This window comes from Narcine bancroftii, chromosome 4 (genome assembly GCF_036971445.1).
Source record: "Narcine bancroftii isolate sNarBan1 chromosome 4, sNarBan1.hap1, whole genome shotgun sequence".
NCBI lineage: Eukaryota > Metazoa > Chordata > Chondrichthyes > Torpediniformes > Narcinidae > Narcine > Narcine bancroftii.
In genome coordinates, this window is record NC_091472.1 from 205583810 (window position 1) to 205605471 (window position 21662).

The 21662-nt window shown below is 46.8% G+C and overlaps 1 protein-coding gene across 1 annotated transcript in view; it reads left to right on the forward strand.

Annotated features, from left to right (window-relative positions):
• The window catches only part of LOC138762428 (apoptosis-inducing factor 3), a gene marked incomplete at its 5' end in the record, with an annotated part of 123597 nt that overhangs the window by 75623 nt on the left and 26312 nt on the right, over positions 1-21662 (forward strand). The window contains 6 exons of the mRNA XM_069936184.1: positions 126-189; positions 4337-4413; positions 6257-6374; positions 9808-9906; positions 14490-14565; positions 16447-16485. Of these exons, the coding sequence (XP_069792285.1) occupies positions 126-189; positions 4337-4413; positions 6257-6374; positions 9808-9906; positions 14490-14565; positions 16447-16485 (473 nt within the window). The remainder of the gene's footprint in view (positions 1-125; positions 190-4336; positions 4414-6256; positions 6375-9807; positions 9907-14489; positions 14566-16446; positions 16486-21662) is intronic.

Consider the following 21662-nt stretch of genomic DNA (forward strand, 5'->3'; position numbering starts at 1 on the left):
CGTGGAGCAAGACTCAGATGTTGAACTGGCAGCCAAAGTAAGAGCCAGACTTCCCTCTGGAGGAGATTGGTCATAGTATTGAAATCAACCAGCTACTGACGTTTTCTGTTTTATTTTCAATGAAGGTGAAAGAAGTTGTTCTGAAAAGTGGAAAAATCCTTCGAGCAGATGTTTGTGTGGTTGGAATTGGTAAGAGTGATCTCCAAAGTCAGAGTTAACATTTATTGTCAGGGTACATCCATGACATCAAAAACATCCTGAGATTCTTTTCCCTGCAGGCCAGACAGAATGACCACTTATCGGTCGTGCAAAAACCTGTACTCAAGGAAAGAAAGAAATGTAAACAAACTGACATTGCAATACAGAAAATAAATGTTCAACCAGAAACATTCAAAACGTACCGGGTGTTATATGTCAATTAGGCGGCATGGTCTCGTGAGCTGATAGGGCCTGTTACCGATCTGCATGTCTAAATATAATTTTTTAAAATGTGCAAAGTAAGTGTCCTTAAATAAATTTCTGATTGAGTTTAGGTGAAAGCACAAAGCTGGAGAAATTCAGCAGGTCAAACAATGTCCTTTATATAGGAAAGTTAAAGATACACAACTGACGTTTCGGGCTTGAACCCTTCATCAAGGTGTGGAAAAATGTCGGCAGGTGTCTGAACAAAAGAAGGGGGAGATGTGTTTGCAAAGACAGGAGGTAATAGGTGGAGGGAGGGATCAAGGGGAGGAGGGATGGCTGGGTGAAGGGAGGGGGGAAGTTTTCCACCTTTGTGATTTTACTTCAACCATGGTATCTGCAGAGTTTTGTGTTTTACTTCTGATGGGGAGGGGGGAAGTTTTCCAGCTTTGTGATTTTACTTCAACCATGGAATCTGCAGAGTTTTGTGTTTTACTTCTGATGGAGTTTGTTGTTTAGGAGTCTGATGGTGGAAGGGGTGGGAACCGTACCTGAACCAGGTGGTGCCAGAACTGATGGGCAGTTTCTCGTGGGATAGATGTTATCCTAGCTTCAAGCAAGAGTTGTGTTGTGTTGACCCTTGCTTTCTGTGGCCATGTGTAGACCTGTGTATAGGTTCAGGAAACTTTTCAGGGTGAGAATAGAACCAAGACTGTCCTTTGACTTAATCTGTCAAATGCAAAACAACTCAGAATCTGAATCAGAATTTCTTTTGTCATGAGCAGGTGTCACAAATTTTCCTGCTTTGGGGCAGCATTATTGAGTGTTACAAGTCACCATATATAACCGTTTACAGCACAGAAACAGGCCCATTTGGCCCTACTAGTCCGTGCTGAACATCTCCTCCCACCCAGTCCCACTGACCCGCATTCAGCCCATAACCCTCCACACCTCTCCCGACCATATACCTATCCAACCTTCCCTTGAATATTAACATCAATCTCGCTTCTACCACCATTGCCAGAAGTTCATTCCATACCTCCACCACCCTCTGCGTGAAGAAATTCCCCCTCATGTTTCCCCTAAACTTTTCCCCTTTTACACTCAATTCATGCCCTCTTGTTTGAATCTCCCCTACTCTAAGTGAAAAAAAGTCTGTCCCCATTGACTCTATCTGTCCCCCTTATAATTTTTAAAACTCTATCAAATCACCCCTCAATCTTCTACACTCCAAGGAATAAAGTCCTAACCTGCTCAACCTTTCCCTGTTACTCAAACCCTGAAACCCTGGCAACATTTTCGTAATCCGCCTCTGCACTCTCTCTACTGTTTATATCCTTCCTGTAATTTGGCCACCAAAACTACACACAATATTCCAAATTTGGCCTCACCAATGCCCTATACAATTTCAACATAACATCCCAACTGCTGTGTTCTATACTCTGATTTATGAAAGCCAACATGCTATATGCCTTCTTCACCATTCTATCCACATATGATTCAACTTCAAGGGAATTATGTACCATGACTCCTAAATCCTTTTGTTCCACTGCATTCCTTAATTGTCTACCATTTAATGTGTATGACTGGTTTTGATTAGTCCAACCAAAATGTAGCACCTCACATTTCTCACTATTAAACTCCATCTGCCATCTTCCAGCCCACTCTTCTAACTGTCCTATATCACCCTGTAAGCTTTGATAATCTTCCTCACTGTCAACAACACCGCCAACCTTTGTATCATCTGCATATTTACTAATCCAATTTGCCACACTATCATCTAGATTGTTAATAAATATGACAAACAGTAGTGGACCCAGTACTGATCCCTGAGGCAAATCCACTTGTCACCAGCCCTCCAATTCAACAATTTTCCACCACTACTCTCTGGCATCTCCCATCCAAGCATTGTTGAATCCATCTCACTATTTCATCATTAATACCCTATGCTTCCACCTTCCTCACTAACCTTGAATGGGGAACCTGATCTAATGCCTTACTAAAGTCCAAATAGACAACATCCACCACCTTCCCCTCATGAACCTTTTTAGTAACCATTTTTAAAAAATCTATAAGAATTGTTAGACGTGATCTACCGCGTACAAAACCATGCTGACAACTCCAAATCAATCCCTGTCTTTCCAAAGAGTTGTAAGAACACCTTCCATGAATTCACCCACCACTGATGTCAGACTTACAGGCAAAAATTACATTTCCAAATATACTATTTTAAAAAATAACACTGCAATAAAGAGAAAATAAGAAGTGAAACAGTGTCTATAGTTCAGAAACCTGATGACGGAGGGAAAGAGGCCATTTTGCACCTTTGGGTGCTCACTTACCAGCTTCTGTACTTGCTTCCTAATGACGAACACAGGGCATGACCTGGGTGGTGAGGGTCCTTGAGGTTAGAGGTTGCTTTCTTGAGACACTGTCTCCGCTTGTTGATGACCTTAATGGAGTGGAGACTAATGCCCATGATTGTGCCGGCTGAGTTCACAACTCTCTGTAGCATTTTCAACAATACATATATCTCTCAAGGTTGCCGTGCAGGTTGATGGGATAGTTAAGAAGGCCTATGGGATGCTGGGCTTCATTATTAGGGGGATTGAGATCAGGAGTAATATTCCACCTCTACAAATCTCTGGTGAGACCACACTTAAGAGTATTGTGTTCAGTTCTGGTCACCTCATTGCAGGAAGGATGTGGAAGCTATGGAGAGGGGTGCAGAGGGGATTTACCAGGATGTTGCTTGGATTGGAAAACAAGTCTTATGAGGCAAGGTTAGCAGAGCTGGGATGTTTCTCTTTGGAGCACAGAAGGATGAGAGGAGACTTGATAGAGGTCTACAAGATTCTGAGAGGCATAGATAGGGTGGGCGGCCAGCAACTGTCTACTAGGGTAGGATTAGCAAACACCAGAGGACATCTGTACAAAGTGAAGGGAGGTAGGTCTAGGGGGGACATCAGGGGTAAGTTTTATGCACAGAGAGCTGTGGGGCCTGGAATGCTTTGCTGGGGATGGTGGTGGAGGCTGAAACATTGGGGGCATTTAAGAGACTCTTAGACAGGCACATGGATGGAAGAAAAATAGAAGGTTACGGGGTAAGGAACATTTACTATTTTTTTAAGGAATACGTGGGTCAGCACAACATCAAGAGCCAAAGGGCCTATATGCCGCTATCGGCATCAGGACAAGGCAGTAGGGCCCTGCAGAGCAGCATTGTGTCACAGGTTCCCGCTCTCCCAGGTCCGCAACAGTGGCAGCGCCGCCATTCCCTTCAATGAAAGTCAGAGTTGACTGAGTTCATCCTCTCACATTTATGCCCGGGAGTGGGGGGGGGGGGGGTGGTATGGTGAACTGAGATGGGATGGCATGGTGTTGAGGGAAAGGGTTCCACTCTGGTAGGTTTAGAGGGGAAAAAGCAATCTGCTGGAGGAGGTCATGCAGCACACAGGTCATGCAGCGTCAGTGGGAGAAAAAGAATGGAAGGTGTTTTGGGTCAAGCTCTTCATCAAGACATGGCAGGGTTAACACAACACTTTTACAGCGAATCCCACGCTCTCTGTAAGGAGTTTGTACGTGGGTTTTCCCTATACGCTCTGGTTTCCTCCCATCGTTCAAAACATACTGGGGGTTGTAGGTCAATTGGGCGGCATGGACTCGTGGACCGAAAGGGCCTGTTACAGCGTTCTACGTCTACATTTAAATTTGAAAAGACCAATAAAGAGTTCCGACCCAACATCTGCAGCTTGTCCGAAAAAATGATGGTGGAAAGGTTCTCCTTTTCCCTTCGGCTGTGAGAAAATCAAGCCAAGGTGCAAAACGGAAAACAGAATTAGAATTTGCCAGGTTGTGACATGGCTGCTCGCAGTTAATGGAATCGATTTGCCTTCTGGGCTCCCCACAGATCATTCTTCTCCCTTTCCTGCAGGCGTTGTGCCGGCCACCTTATTTCTGAAGCAGAGTGGCATCAACATGGACTCGAAGGGCTTTCTTCCTGTCAACAAGGTACTGTGTACAGGAGGCCGAGACCATAATTCTGCATGCCAAATATTCAAGAACAGTCAAACCCCTGTATCCAGCAACCCCACCTCATCCCCCCTCCGGGGATGGGTAGATCCCTGATTAGTGCATTTTCCGGTTGCTTGAGACTTACTCTTACAATGCGTAACTAATACACCTGCATTAAGAATAAACAATTTAAAAGACAAAAATATTAGTCTGCACTTACACTGAACACACTTCACTTGCATGAATATATAAATCATTTTAGCTTTTTTTCAGTCACACTCTTTGAAAACATTTAACCATCATTGGTTCCTCCCCCTCCATGGAGCCGCCCAAAACACGAACAATAACATTATAGATAATTAACCCCCCCCCATCCCAAGTTAGATAAAGGTAGATAAGTCCCCTGGTCTGGATGGAATGGTGAAAGAAATGGAAGGGAGGGAACTACAGGCTGGTTAATTTAGCATCTGCAGTTAAGAAAATGCTTAAAACTATTATTAGTGAGGCATCTGGAGCAAAATTGACCCATCAGGCAGACGCAGCAAGGATTCAGCAAAGGCCGGGCCTGGTTGACAAACCTACTGGAGTTCTTGGAGGTATTAATAATGGAGAGGAGCAGATGGACGTTGTTTACCCGGATTTCCACCAGGTCTTTGATAAAGTGTCACATAAAAGACTTATACAGAAGATAACAATGATTGGAACTGGGGATAATGTATTAGCCTAGATAGAGGACTGGTTACCAATAGAAAGCAGAGAGTTGGGGTACAGGGGTGTTATGCTGGTTGGCAATTAATGGTGAGCAGGGGTGTCACCGGAGTCGGTGCTGGATCCACAACTGTTCGCAATATACATTAAAGAGGGGACAGAGTGGAGTGTGTCTAAGGTTGATGATGACACTAAACTGAGTGGAAACGCAAATTGTGCAGAGAATATGGAGAGGCTGAAGAGAGATGTGGACAGGTTACTTGAATATTGCCTATGGAGCGCAACATTTGTCAATGTGAGGTGGTCCACTTTGGAAGGAAGAATGGAAGATCAGATTATTATTTAAATGGCAAGTGATTACAGCATGCTGCTGTGCAGAAGGACTTGGGAGGGCTTCAGCATGAATCACAAAAGGTTGGTTTGCAGGTGCACCCGGCGATCAGGAAGGCAGATGGAACATTGGCCTTCACTGCTGGAGGGATTGAATGTAGGAGCAGGGGGGTCCTGCTGCAACTGAACAAGGTCCTGGTGAGGCCACATCTGGAGAACTGGCTTTGGAGAAGGTGCAGAGGAGGTTCACCAGGTTGTTTCCAGGGATGAGGGAGTTGGCCTATGAGGAGAGATTGAGTTGTCTGGGACCGTACTCGCTGGAATTTAGAAGAATGAGAGGGGATCTTATAGAAATGTATAAACTTATGAAAGGGACAGATAAGATAGAGGTAGGTCCATTGATGGGAGAGAACAGAACTAGGGGACATAGCCTCAAGGATCAGGGCCACTTCAGCGGCTATTAAGTTAAAACTTGGTTCCTACTTCCTTCGTTTCACTGGCAGCTTCGTGTTAGCGCCCATCTGCCAGCCTCGACCACAGCTCAGTCAGTAGATGCTTTTTTTTTGGGGGGGGTCATCTTATACATGATGAAATTCAGGCTGAAAATGGGGACCCGTCTTATCTGAAGGTTGTCTTATGCGCCGAAATATACGGAAGTGGCCAATACTTTGCTGACCTTTGAAAGAAGTCACAGCTTCATATCCCGAACGTGTCAGCATAAAAGCCTCTGTGAAAACAGACAGGGTGCAGTGAGAAGTTGAAAGTGAAGAGGCCCAAGATTCTTTCCCTTTTTCTCTTCCAGCTCATGCAGACGAACGTGCCTGGGGTCTTTGCTGCTGGTGACATCATCACCTTCCCACTGGCCTTCCGCAACAATAAGAAGGTGAATGTGGGCCACTGGCAGATGGCCCACATGCACGGTAAGTGACAACCACCACTGCCACCAGGGAACGGGGTGGGTGGGGGAGCAGGGAGACTGTCCTTTGAGCCTGGTGGATTGTAGGACACCTGGGGCAAAATGGAAGTTTGATTTGAGGCACACCTCGGAGCGTCGTGAGCTGCTTCGGACTCGTCATTTAAAGAAGAGTGTGCTGATGTTGGAGACGGTTCAGAGGAGGGTCACAAGGATGATTCCATGCAACAATTACAGCCAAGAAATGGGCCAGCTTGGCCTTTCTAGTCCATGCCGAACACATTCTCCCATCAAACCCCACTGAGCTACACACAACCCGTAACCCTCCATTCCTTTCCCGTCCATATACATATATAGCTTTTCCTTAAATGCTAATATCAAGCCAGCCTCCACCACAATGTCTGGAACTCATTCCACACATCCACCACTCTCTGAGTAAAGTCTCCCCCTCACGTTTCCTCTAAACTTTTGCCCCCCCCCACTCTCAACTCGTTCGTATCTCCCCTTTCTTAAAGGAAAAGCCTCTCTTCGTCAACCCTATCTATACCCCTAATAATTTTAAATACCTCAATCAAATCCCACCCTCAACCTTCAACACTCCAAAGAATAAAGACTGAACTTATTTAACCTTTCCCTGTAACTTAGACCCTGTAACCCCAGGAATGAAAAGATTATCACAGGAGGAGCTTTTGACAACTCTCAGTCTGAACTCATTGGAATTTAGGAGAAGGAGGGGGAGATCTCATTGAAACATTTTGAATGTTGATATCTTTAAAAGTTGGTTATTAACCGTAAAAGGAAAAAGCTTATTTTGAAACAAAGGTGTTTTAGAGAAAACTTACCTTCGGTACCTACAGTTTCATTTTTATTAGTCCATAATTGAGTTGTTCTAGTGAACCAGTGCGGACTCGGAAGGCCGAGATGGCCTGTTTCTGCTCCGTAAATGGTTATATGGTTATATGGAAAGGCATGGACAGAGTAGATGTAGAAAGGTTGTTTCCCACAATGAGAGTCCAAGGAAAGAGGGCGTACTTCAGGATCAAAGGGCGTCCACTTAGAGCAAAGTTGTGGAGAAATTCCTTCAGCCACTGGATGGTGAATCTGTGAAATTTGTTGCCTCAGGCCAGGTCATTGGGTGTATTTAAGGGAGAGATTGATGATTAGGCAGGGCTTCAAAGGTTATGGGGAGAAGGGCGGGCAGTGGGGATGAGTGGGACAATGGATCAGCTCGCGATTAACTGGCATGGCAGACTCGACGGGCTGAATAGACTCCTACGTCTTATGGTCTTAGACCTCAACAGAAATCGGAAAAGGTTTAATGACGATTCTAAGGGTGCAAAAAGAAATTCATTGGGAAATTCCAGTTGAGAAATGTTCTCTTGCAATTGTGATGCACTGTGGTGACAGTAAGCAGAGACAAAATTCAAAAGACTGAACAACAGGCTTTATTCTACTTAAAGTCTTCTGCTGTAGTTAGCTGCAACTCTGTGTCACTGACCTCGAGGGGATGGATGCAGCTTATATCCCGGCAGATGATTTGCAGCTAACTGGGTGGGGCTTGATCCATTCAGGTCGGCTGATTGACAGCCGGCCAGGAGTGGTCTGTCCTCCTGTGATCTTCCGGTCACCCCCTGCAGTCAGCTAGTGGTGTATTGCCACAGCTATCATGTGCCTGATGCACTAGAAGTGTTAATTCACAGGAGAGCCGCTGAAATAATGATGATGCTGTATCATATAACCATAACCATATAACCATTTACAGAGCGGAAACAGGCCATGTTGGCCTTTCGAGTCCGCACCGGTTCACTGATTTTGTGCGCCCTCTTCAGGCATTGGTCCCGGTAGATCTTCATTCAAAGAAAGATTGTAAAGAACAAGACTGAGAGGTAGATATTGCAGAGTATAACCTATATGAAAGGGAATACATTGAATCGCTTGGGTAGCTGCACTGAGACAATGTAATCCAGTGGTTCTCAACCTTTTTCTTTCCATTCACATCCCTCTGCCATTGGTGCTCTGTGATTAGTAAGGGATTGCTTAAGGTGGATGGAAAGAAAAAGTTTGAAAGCCACTGTTTTAATCATACCTAATTGACTCGTTATGTGCACAGTTTCAGAACTCCAAAGGTGTTATAAGTGAAGGTTCATGTGGGTCCCACAGGTTAAGAACCAGACCAAGATCGAGGTACAAAGCACAAATTTATTCTCAAGAGGTGCAGAGGAAACAACAGAATCTAAACGCTAAATTAGCTTAAATACACAGTTCACAAGGGGATGGATATACACCGCAGGTAACAAGAGAAAACCAACAGAACTTAGGAGTGACAGATACACATGCAATAGACAATCAGATCAAGGTAATACTAGGTTCCCCCACCCTTTAACCTGTATGGACACGGCTCTAACTAACTGGCTCGGGACTCAGCCCAACCCAATTCAAAAGGTGATACTTATGGGCCACGAGGAGTCAAAGGGCCACATGGTCCTTTATAACCCTGCAGCAGGTATGGGGGGGGGGTGCAATCACTCAGGACAGGCTGGGCCCCATTGGCTGCTGTAACCAATGGCTCGAAGCCAAGTGCAGGGGCTTGGCAGGGGTCAGCTGAGGTGCTTCACCTGGGCCAATTAGGTGAAGACCAGGGCTAAGGCCAGGCAGGTTGCCTGGAGTCTAGAATCTGGTCATTTGAACGGGCCACTCATGAGGGTCACCTTGATGGCTTGGGGCGAGTCCGGCCTTGATTGGCATGTGATGTGTCTTCCGAATAGGAGCCCAGCAACGCCACCATGATCTCCCCATTGCAGAAGGAAATGAGCCAAAGACAATTTTTCTCAAACAAAATATTTCAGTAACAATTGGGTCCAGAGCAGTGGTTCTCAACCTTCCCTTCCCACTCACATCCCACCTTAAGCAACCCCTTACTAATCACAGACCATCGATGGCAGAGGGATTACCTAAAGTGGAGGACATGTGGAAAGAAAAAGATTGAGAACCACTGATAATTCATAATACTGAGAGCGAAAATTGAGAAATAGAACCCCTTTTAGGGGGCAAGAAGCCATTGGGTCCATTATTAAGGCCCACCGAAGAATGTTGAAGAAGAAATCAGAGGGGAAATCGATTTCATGGTGTCAAATGGAAGATTTCAGTTACACACAAATAAACTGTCAAGGGAAGGATGGGAAATTAAATGGATCTTTTTACAATATGTTCATCACTCCTTGCTTTCTCATCGAATTTGCAAGAAGCCCAATGGGAGGGTCCTCGGCTGGAACTAGTGAAGGGACATGAGCAGCTAAAATAAGACAGCATAGAGAAGCGCAGGTAACTTGGTTATAAGAGGCTATTTGAAAATAAGCCAGATGTTCTTTGGCTGCAGACACAGGACAGTGCATCAATCCAAATTTTCAGTCAGTAATTCCTATTTCCTCAATGTTCCTCAGGTCGAATAGCTGCCCTCAACATCCTGGGAAAAGGAATAGAGATTAACACAGTGCCCTATTTCTGGACAGCAATGTTCGGGAAAAGTATTCGCTACGCAGGTAACGTTGCAATGGGAAGATACTTCTCTCTTCTTACAGCCACTCAAAACTGTTGTACCAACCGGATTCGCCTCCCATGAATCTAATGGTTCATTCAATATGAACCATTGGTACTAATGACATGCCCAGTCCAGTGAAATAACACTGGACAACAAATTTTTTTCAAAACATTTGCTTCCTGAAAAGAAATTGGGGATTTATGGTGGCAACTTCAAACTGAACACAAATAATTTCAGATTTGCTGTATCACATAGGATGTTGGAGCAACATTATTGAATTTGGCAGGTTTACTTGCCTAATGATGCTGACACGTGGTGTTAGTTCATCTGGCCTAAAAATGTTTTGCCATTGATTTTCGTTTGTACTCAGCATCTGATGCCTTTCGTGTCAGTGTCCAACAATATAGTTGGCTGGCACTGATAGATTCCAGCTGCCCGATATCACTTTTCTGTGGCCATAATGACCTGGTGAAACCTTTCATCATGTCCGTCAACCACAGCCCATGGGTAGCCTTCCTGGGACCCAGGTGTGATAACTGAGGCAAATTTGCTGGAAGCACCTTTTAAACTGCAGGAGGATCGACCCATTAAATCGTCAACCTGGCGATTTAAGGGGGATCCCAACCCCACGAAGACGCAGTAAGTGACGCATCACACACTCATGGGAACTATTGGTAAGTATCCCTCGCCCCCCCCCCCCACTGGCCATCAGTTGCCTCCCCCTGTCATTTGCCCCCCCATTAGTCACCACCGTCCGTCAATCACCACTCCCCTCAGTCTGTCACCCTCCTCCCGTCAGTCGCCACCCCCACTGTCAATCAACACCCACCCGTCAATCAATACCCCCACCGTCAATCGCACCACCCCCCCAGCAACGTCCCGCTGCCACGAACATTTATCCATCACTACGAACCGGACTGGTGTTCGCAGCAGCGGCAGTTCGGGGACCCCCCTCCCCTCCGCAGCAGTGACCTCTCTCCCCCTGCAGCAGTGACTTCTCTTCCCCCCCCACCCCGCGGCACCGAACACTCTCCCTCCTTTGGCAGCGACCTCACTTCCCCCGATTGTGGCCCCTCTCTCTCTCCCCACCCCCTCTCCTCAACCCCTCTCTTCGCACTTCAATCAGGGGTCTAACTGTGACGCCAGCATGCAAGCACTGACATCACTGGAGTAACTGGGTCAGCCATTTTCCTGTTCAAGTTGTCGGTGGATGTGACCTAGGTAAGTTTAACTGGGTTCCCTGACTACCTCTGAGATAGGTCAGGGACCCGGTTGGATTAGGACCACGTTGACCGGGTCAGACCCATTCTAACTCCTGCATGAGTGGAGTGCTAACTGGGCAAATTGCTCAGTTAACCCCATTTTACTTGGCAGTTTGAAAGGACCCACTGGCAGTATCAAGACCGGCTGGGTAGAAGTCCGAGTGCCAATGCAGAAAATGAATGTCCAATGACATGTTGCACTTTTGGATGCTTGAAATATGACTGAAAATCACAAAAATAAATTGTATGTAAATAAACAGTACATAATAGGAAAGTGTCATGGTGGTTTCCGTGATGAGCACCCCAAATTTCATGAAATAGAGTGTTCAGGAAGCAAAACCTTCCTTGTCCAGTGTGATTTATAAGAGACTACAAAAGAATGGAAATAATTGTGGATTTGAATGAAGAGTTTCCTGCTTTAACCAGTACTTGTTCCTTCCCCTGAACGAGGACAAGAATCTGACTGAATGGATCCATGAAACCAATTCTACAGATGGAGCTAAGCAGAGGTTGGGATACACCAACTTGCTGGGGAAACTCCGCAGGTCCCGCAGCATCTGTAGGACGTGAGGGGGAAGCCGCCGCAATGAGCAGGCACCCGAATGAAAAGGTGGGGAGGGGGGGCGAGGAGACAAGAGGAGGGAGGAGCAGGACTAACAGGTAAGAAGAGGTCAGCGAGGGTCATTGACTGGGCCTGGTGCTCCAATTGTGGTCTCTGTGTTGGAGAGACTGGAAGAGCATGAGCACTTCCGCTCTGGCGGCAGGTAGACGCTCACATGGAGGGCACAAGAAATGTAACAAAGGCCTCCCTGAAGTCGCTTGACATGGTTGTGACTGCCTGGGAAACGCTGGCACCAAACCGCCCAACCTGGCAAGGCCTTATCCACACGGACTGTCAGGCTTACTGAGCAAGGCGCGCTGCTGAAGCACAATGTTAGCGCGAGTCCAGAGCCGTCGATGCAACAGCTGCAGGGCCTACACACATCCGCCCAACACGTGCCCAAATTGGCTTGGGCACACCGCATCCAATTTTAAAGTGATTAATGGTGTCGAGCTCTTTATCGACGATGATGGACAAATGAAGATAGATGCTGCTGAGTTTCACCAGCACTTTTGTGCCTTCCAGTCAATAGCTGGTGACTATAAGAAGTCTGGTGTCAGTGCTGCACAATCACTCACCAAAAGGAGAAGAAGGCGCACCTTCCATCCGATAGTTACAGGACACCCTTGGGCAAGGTGTCGTACCTGTTTAGCCTCCCAGTCAGGGTCACGTGAAGTCACAGGTTGCAGTTTTTACAAGCAGATTCTACAAATTGGAATTTAAAACTAAAAGCGCTGGGCAGATGAATCTGTGGGTCAATGGTCAGGGTTACCCGTCCAGTAAAGACACTGCAACTGAACATGGCAATGGGAAACCACTTCAGTATTTTTCCCCTTGTACAATCACAAACTCAACGTCAACTACAGTCTCAGCTTAAAGACGGAGCCTTCACCGAAGGAGAACAGGGGAGGCAGCAACTACAATTCGGAGGGTCAGAGACCATGATGGTTGGAGAGACATGATGGCCCATGCCGAACAGCAGGGCCCCTGAATGGTGATGTTCATGGAACTGAAACCGATGCCGATAGACCTTAAAATTCTACCCATTTGCAGTCACAGCTGAAGTAAAATCTGATTTTACTTCAAAAAACAAAATCAGCTGGATTGTCAAGGAAAGGATTTGGTGGCCGGGTGCAAGGAAATGGTGCTCAATGATCACTGCAAACTGGTGCTTTCAGTCTTGGACTTTCCAGGGGACCAGCGGCAGCTGTGGGCCGTCCATGCACCAAAAGGTGCTTTTCAGTAAACCAAAGGGGAGAATCCTATTGAGAGGCAAAGCTAGAAATTAATCAATGGAGCTAACTTTCAGATGCAGCCTCAACTCTGGGCGACCCGGTTGGCGTAACGGTTAGCGCAGCGCAGCTATAGCGCCAGTGACCAGGACCGGGGTTTGATTTCTGTGCTGTCTGTAAGGATTTTGTGCGCTCTCCCCGTGCCTGCCTGGGTTTCTTCTCACCGTATGAAATGTACCGGGAGATGTAGGTTGATTGGGTGTCGCTGGGCAAGGCCAAAAGTACCTGTTGCCGTACTGTAGGTCTGTCTGTATGTAACCGTAAACAAGCACAAATCCCTACTCTGTACACCAAAGAGGTATAATTTAAACGTGCATCATGGTACTAGGCCCTTTCAGCCCACGAGCCCGTGCTTCCCAATTACACCCAACCAACCTAAACCCCACCCCCTCCCCGGTATATTTTTGAAGGGTGGGAGGAAACCAGAGCCCCTGGAGGAACCCATGCAGACATGGGGAGAAGGTACCAACTCCTTACAGTGTCGGATTCTAACCCTGGTCACTGGCACTCTAATGGCATTGCGCCAACCGCTATGCTAATCAGATTAAAATCAGTAAGAGAGTTGAGATATAATGTAGTAATAAAAAGCAGGTCACCTTGTAGAGGGGCTATGGCAGAACTACAACTCCCAGGAGGCATTGAACCGGCCACGGGACATCAGTGCGTGATAACGTCAGCGTGTGTCGGGCGCGTGATTTGGGCTTTTAAAAGGATGCGTGGGTGATCAAGAGTAAATCTGTCTGATTCACTCTAGAAATGCCCCGCGTGGTTACTTCGTCATGTCCACTGTGATTCCAGTGGCCACAGCCTGCCATTTTCTTTTTGTTTTTAAAATGATTTTCAACCTTGTTGGCCTCCCCATGGTTGGTAAATGCTCTGTTGGTCTTGCCACCTGCCCATCTCCTCAGGCAACTTATGGCAACAATCCTGTGCCCACCCACCCAAGTATCGTCTCAGCCGCTCTGGGCCACACCCTGTTCGCCACCCCTCATCGCTCCTGATCCCTCACTCCACTGACAGCCTGTTTTTCCTCATCCTTCCATTACTGACGTCCTGCCAGTCATGGGGGGGGGGGAGCTTCCCCCTCATCATCCCATGGGCTGAATGCTTCACCTGGAATGATGGGGGGGTGGGGAACTGACAACATCAGACATTTTGAAATGGTGCAGGAAAGGGAAAAAAACTATTGGTAGAATTTCTTCTGATGTCCGTGATTGAACATAACGATCTCCTGGGTGATTGTAGTTCATTGAGGCTCTGATAGCTCGGTGATTAGAACACTGGTCTGTTAATCAGGGGTCGTGAGTCCATTCCTCACTGGGCCCTCATCCCTGTGAGGGGTGCTGGACAAAGTCAAAGAATGTCATGTGTGTTGCATTTGAAATGTAGTATTATGTGACAATAATGGAACCTTTATTACCATTTGCAGGTCATGGGGAAGGATTTGATGATGTCATCATTCAGGGAGACTTGGATGAGCGGAAGTTTGTGGCGTTCTACACGAAGTAGGTGATTCGATTAATTCGGGGGTAACAAATAGACTGGAGCAAACGCACAAAGTGCTGCAGGATCCCTGTGGGTCGGGCAGCCAATAGGCAGCCGACGTTTTTGGGCTGAACAGCGAGAAACGTCAGGTCCCTAGTTAAGAGGCCAGGGGTGGGGTTAGGGAAGGAGCACAGGCTGACAGACGAGAGGAAGATGCATCTATCACCTCTCCGCTCCCCTTTTCCCCCCTCCCACTGTGTGTGGTGAATGGGGGCATCTGCCCATTTCTTGATTTCCCCTGATGAAGGGTTTTCAGCCTGATTGTCTGTTGCCTTCCTCAGGTGCTGCCCAGCTGGCTGAGTTCCACCAGCACTTGGTGTTGTTGCTTCGAAACTTGGTTTTCCAAGACTGCTCTCAGCTACTGCAAATTAAGTTTTACAGCCCCACACCAAATCATGGGAAATGCTTTACCCTGACTCGTTTTAAAACATTTCTTTCTGTGTGAAATACAGCCGCTCCTCCACTTACGATGGGGTTGCGTTCCGATTAAGCCATCGCAAGTGGAAAAATCAGAAGTCGGAAAAGAGTACCGACCGAACCAACTGAACGAACATCATAGCCCAGCCTGCCTTAACTGTGCTCAGACCACCTACTGTAGCCTTGAGCTGGGCACATTTATCTAAACCACAACAGTCACACCAGCACCATCAAGCGGCGAATTGTGAAAGGGTTGAAATTAAGGGATCCCATCCAGGAAGGCTACCTGTAACAAGCGGCGTTCCCCAGGGGTCGGTCTTGTGGCCGCTGCTGTTTACAATTTATATTAATGATTTAGATTGTGGAATGAATGGTTTTGTAGCCAAATTTGCGGATGACACCGAGATAGGTGGCGGAGCAGGAAGTGTTGAAGAAACCGTAAAATTGCAGACGGATATAGACAGATTGGGAGACTGGGCAAAAATATGGCAGATGAAGTACAATGTTGAGAAGTGTTCGGTTCTACATTTTGGCTGTGGAAATAAACAGGCAGATTATTATTTAGTTGGGGATAAAATTCATTCCTCGGAGGTGCAGAGAGACCTGGGCATCCTTGTGCTGAGTAATCTAAAAGTTAATGCCCAGGTGGGATTGGTAGTGAAGAAGGCGAATGCGATGTTGTCATTTGTTTCAAGAGGAATAGTGTACAAGAATAGAGAGGTGTAAATGAGACCCCATTTGGAGAACTGTGTACAGTTTTGGGCCCCCTATCTTAGAAAGGATGTGATATTGTTGAAGAGGGTGCAGAGGAGATTTACCAGGATGATCCCTGGAATGCAGGGGCTGGCGTATGGGGAGCATTTGGCAGCTCTTGGGTTGTATTCATTGGAGTATAGGAGAGTGAGGGGGGGGATCTCATAGAGACATTTCGAATATTGAAAGGTTTTGACAGAGTGAATGTAGATAAGATGGTGGGTGAATCAAGGACAAGGGGTTACAGTCTTAAAATTAGAAGCTATCCAATTAAAACAGAGAGGAGAAAAATCTTCTTTAGTCACTGCCGCACAAAGTGGTGGTAGCCAGATCACGGGGAGTACATTAACAGGAAATGAACAAGTATCTCATTAGTGAGAGTATCGAGGGATATGGGAAAAAGGCTGGAAATTGGAAATAGGTGTGAGCATAATTCAGCTTGGAGTAGAGTCACGGAACAGGTTCAATGGGCCAAGTGGCCTGCTTCTGCTCCTTTCTCTTGTGTGTGACAGAACCAAGCGACTATGTACAGGTACTTTCATTAGAATGCTTATCCCTATCGTGCCAGCGTAACTTACAAACATCGTAAGTCGAGCTATCGTAAATGGAGGAGCATCTGTAGTGTTTCTGTTTGCGTCTCACGTTAAAATTGAAATTATTTTACAATTTAGGAAAGCTACTGGGATGAACAACTGCATACAGACCTGGAGGTAAAAATGGAGTTCATTGGTGGTGGAATCCATCCCTACATATGCTTTTCTCTGCCTCTCTCCCAATCATGACCCTGATATCCCTAGAGCTCAGTTTAACCTCTTCCATACCCCTGCTGGGCATTTACTCATTTCAACTCTAGTTTCTTCCAGTATCTGCAGATAAAATAAACTCTCACCCAGACGAATTTGGGTGTCAGCCGAACATTCCGCTGCCCGCAATAAGAGTTGGATCGAGAGGATTCACTTTGCACCTCTTGTGTCCTCGGAAGGATCACTCAAGGCTAGCTGAGCTTCGACCAGAGATTGTGTGCAGCCCAATTTGGTTTATTGACCCTGCTGATGTGGCTGGCCAATGAAGCAAAGGATTGTTTCTCTTGGGGGTTTAGATGCAGATTTAGGATTGAGAATGTGAGATAGGAAGGCCAGGTTCTAAAGCCAACTTTCTGATGAGTATCACCAGAAAGTTAAGCTGGGAAGGTTTCCTCCCTTCCCAAACTTTACCAGCCTCATTTATATTGAACCTGTTCAAGAACAGAGCAAACAGGGCAGGAAACGCAAAAAAAATCTCCATTCACCCCGCCCCACCCCCCCCAACCAGGGAAATATATCTGCAGGGTACACGACAACAGGAAGTTCATAGAACACTACAGAGTACAGGCCCTTCGGCCCTCGATGTTGTGCCGACCTATATATTCCAACCAAAAAATACCGAAACCCTTTCTACCCCTTAACCCTCTATTTTTCTTCCATTCAGGTCCCTAAGAGTCTCTAAAATGCCCCTAATGTTTCAGCCTCCACCCCCATCCCTGGCAAGGTAATCCAGGCACCCAAATCCTTACCCCTGATGACTCCCCTGAACTTCCCCCCCCCCCCTTCACTATACAGGTGTCTTCTGGTGTTTGCTATTTCTGCCCTGGGAGAAAGGAGCTGGTTGTCCACCTTATCTATGCCTCTCAGAATCTTATAGACCTCTAGAGTCATTTCTCATCCTTCTTCGCTCTAGAGATAAAAGTCCTCACTCTGCTAACCTTGCTTCATAACTTTACCAATCCAGGCAACATCCTGGTAAATCTCCTCTGCCTCCTCTCCATAGCTTCCACATCCTTCCTACAATGAGGTGACCAGACTGAGCACAAGACTCTAAGCATGGTCGCACCAGAGATTTGTAGAGTTGCAACATGACCTCTCTACTCCTGAACTCAATCCCCCAACTTATAAAGCCCAGCATCCCATTGGCCTTCTTAACTCTCCTATCAACCTGCGTGGTATCCTTGATTTGGACCTCAAAATCCCTCTGTCCTTCCACACTGTTATCCTTACTCAGCCTTCTGGTTTGTCCTTCCAAAATGCATCACCTCACACTTACTGGATTAAAATCCATCTGTCACTTTTCTGCCCAACTCTGCATCCTATCTATATCCTCCTGTAACCTTCGAAAATCTTCAGCTCCATCCACAACTCCTCTAACCTTTGTGTTATCCACAAACCTACTGACCCATCCGTTCACATCTTCATCCAGGTCACATAAAGATCACAAAGAGCAGGGGGTCCCAGACTGATCCCTGCAGCCCCTCCACTGGTCACCAACTTCCAGACATTCGAATATTGACAGACAGATACTTCCCTTCCATTACAACTCTCTGCTTTCTTCCTGCAAGCCAAATTTTATCCACATGGCCAAGGTTCCACCGATCCCATGTCTCATGACTTTCTGGATGAGTCCCTTGTGGGGGATCTTGTCATATGCCTTACTAAAATCCATGTAGACCACATCTACCACCCTATCTTCATCAATTTCTTTTGTAAACTCTCAATTAGACTTGTGAGGCATGACCTTCCCTTCACAAAGCCATGCTGACTATCCTTGAGTAGATGGTACTTTTCATAGATCCTATCCTTAAGAATCCTCACCATTAGTTTATACATCACTGACGCAAGATCACTGGTCTATTATTCCCAGGATTCTCCCTATTGTTTTTAAACAAGGGGACTACATTTGCCATTCTCCAATCCTCCAGCACCGTCCCTGTGGCCAAGGAGGACTCAAAGATTATAGCCAATGCCCCAGCTATCTCTTCCCTCACTTCCCACAGCAGTCTGGGGTATATCGTGTCTGGCCCTGGGGACTCATCAATTTTAATGTTTTTTAGAAGATCCAACACTTGCCCTTTCCTAATCACAACGTAATCCACCACACAAGGTTGTTCTATTTTGACCTCACCCTGATCTCTTGTAAATACTGATGCAAAGTATTTATTTAGGAACACCACCACCACCCCCCCACCCCGCCAACCTCCAGGCACATGTTGTATCCTTTGTCCTCTAGTGGCCCCACCTTCATTCTCGTCATCCTTCAGTTATTCACATGCACATAGAGCACTTGGGGATCTTCTTAATTCTGCACGCCAAGGCCTTCTCATGCCCCCTTCGAGCTCTCCTAAGCTCCTTCTTGGTTATGAAATAATTCTCCTGAGCCCTTCCTGTTTCCTATATCTAATGTATGCTTCCTTCTTCCCCTTGACCAGCTGCCTCACCTGTTTGGTCGACCATGGTTCCCTTTTCCTGGTTTCAGTGGGACACATTTATCCTGAACCCCATGCAAATGGTCACTAAACTTCCTCCACATTACCTCTGTTCCTGCCTCATCCCATTGTAATTCGCCTTTCCCCAATGAAAAACATTCCCACCTTCTCTGCTTTGATCCGTATCCATAGCTCACGGGGTTGTGGTCACCATCACCGAAATGCTCCCTCACTGAGATGTCCACCACCTGACCAGGTTCATTACCTAGTACCAGATCCAGTGTGGCCTCTGCTCTCATCAGCCAGTCGACATACAGTACCCCATCTATACCTCTTACAGTCAGGAAGTGGCAGTCAATATTTGAGAAGTTGAAGCCTCCCATAACAACAACCCTGTAATTTATGCCCCATTCTAAAATCTGCCTCCTGATCGATTTCCAATGTCCCAAGGGCTATTTGGGGACCTGCAGACCACTCCCAGCACAGTGATAGCTATTCCCTCTCTCTTCCCTTCCATCCTACACCCTTTTAAAATATAAACCCCAGTCCCTGCATAAGCCAATCCTGCCCTTCCTCCAGCCAAGTCTCTGTAAAGCTACTGATTTCATTCAAACACACACACACACACACACACACACACTCACACACACACATTCTTACACAACCACACCCACACACACAGCCAAGACACACCCACACACACACCAACACACACATACACCCACACACACACACACACAGACCTCACACTCACACACATTTACAACCACACACACACACATCCATACACACACATCTATGCAAATACCCACATACCCACACATACAGACACAACCACACACACACACACACACACACACACACACACACACACACAGAGTCACACACCCACACACACATAGCCACATAACCACACATGCACACACAACCACACACACAGACCCACACACACAGTCACACACACACCCACACCCCCTCACACACTCACACAAACACCCACACACACACATATACACACCTAACCACACACACACCCACACACACCAACAAACACACAGTCACACACATACCCACATACACACACCCACACACACCCACACACATCCACAAACACACAGTCACACACATACCCACATACACACACCCATACCAACACATACACCCACCCACCCACACACACCTACACACACACACACCCACACACCCACACCCACACCCACACACCCCCACACACACACTCACACACACACCCACACACACACTCACACACGCACCTACACCCACACACACACGCACCTACACCCACACACACACGCATACCCATACACACATTCTCACACACACATTCTCACACAACCACACCCACACAAACACTCACAAACACACATATACACACGCCCACATACACACAATCACCCACACTCACACACACACTCACACACATTCACAACCGCATGCACACCCACACACACACCAATGCAAACACCCACATACCCACACATACACAACCACACACACACACACACTCAAACACTAACACCAACACTTACACAAACACAGTGACACACAGTCACACACACACACCCTCAAACACAAACACCAACACTTACACCCACACACACACACCCAAACATCCACACTCAAACACACAAAAACACATACACACACATATGCACATCCCCAAATACACACCCACCCACAACAACACACACCCACACACACACCCACACACACAACCACACACACACACTCACACTCACACACACCCACAGACAAACCCACACATGCACATACACCCACACACATACACCCACACACACACCAACATACACATACCAAAACCAACACACCCACTCACATATCACACCCACACACACACACACAAATCCATACACACACCACACATGCACACCCACAAAAACACACACACACACCCACACACAGTCATGACACACACAGCCGCACACACACTCACATTCACACACATTCACAACCACACACACACCCATATCCACACACACAAACACCCACACCCACACACACACTTCCACACACATACAGCCACATACTCACACATACACACACACCCATACACCCAAACACAGACTTACACACACACCCACACCCACACACACACTTCCACACACACACAGCCACAGACCCACAAATACACACACACAACCACACACAATCCAGCATACCCACACACACACATTCTCACACAACCTCACCCACACAAAAATACACACACACATATACACACACACCCACACACACAAACACACACACACATCCGCATACCCAGATACACCCACACATACCTACACACCCACCCACACACACCCGCATACCCAGACACACCCACACATGCCTACACACCCACCTACACACACACACCCACACACACAAACACACACACACCCACATACCCAGATACACCCACACATACCTACACACCCACCTACACACACCCACATACCCAGACACACCCACACATGTCTACACACCCACTTACACACACCCACAACACACATAAACCCACACACACTCACACCCACAAAAACACCCACATACACACCCACACACACCCACACACACGCTCCCACACACACATCCACATATACCAACACCAACACACACACACACATATCA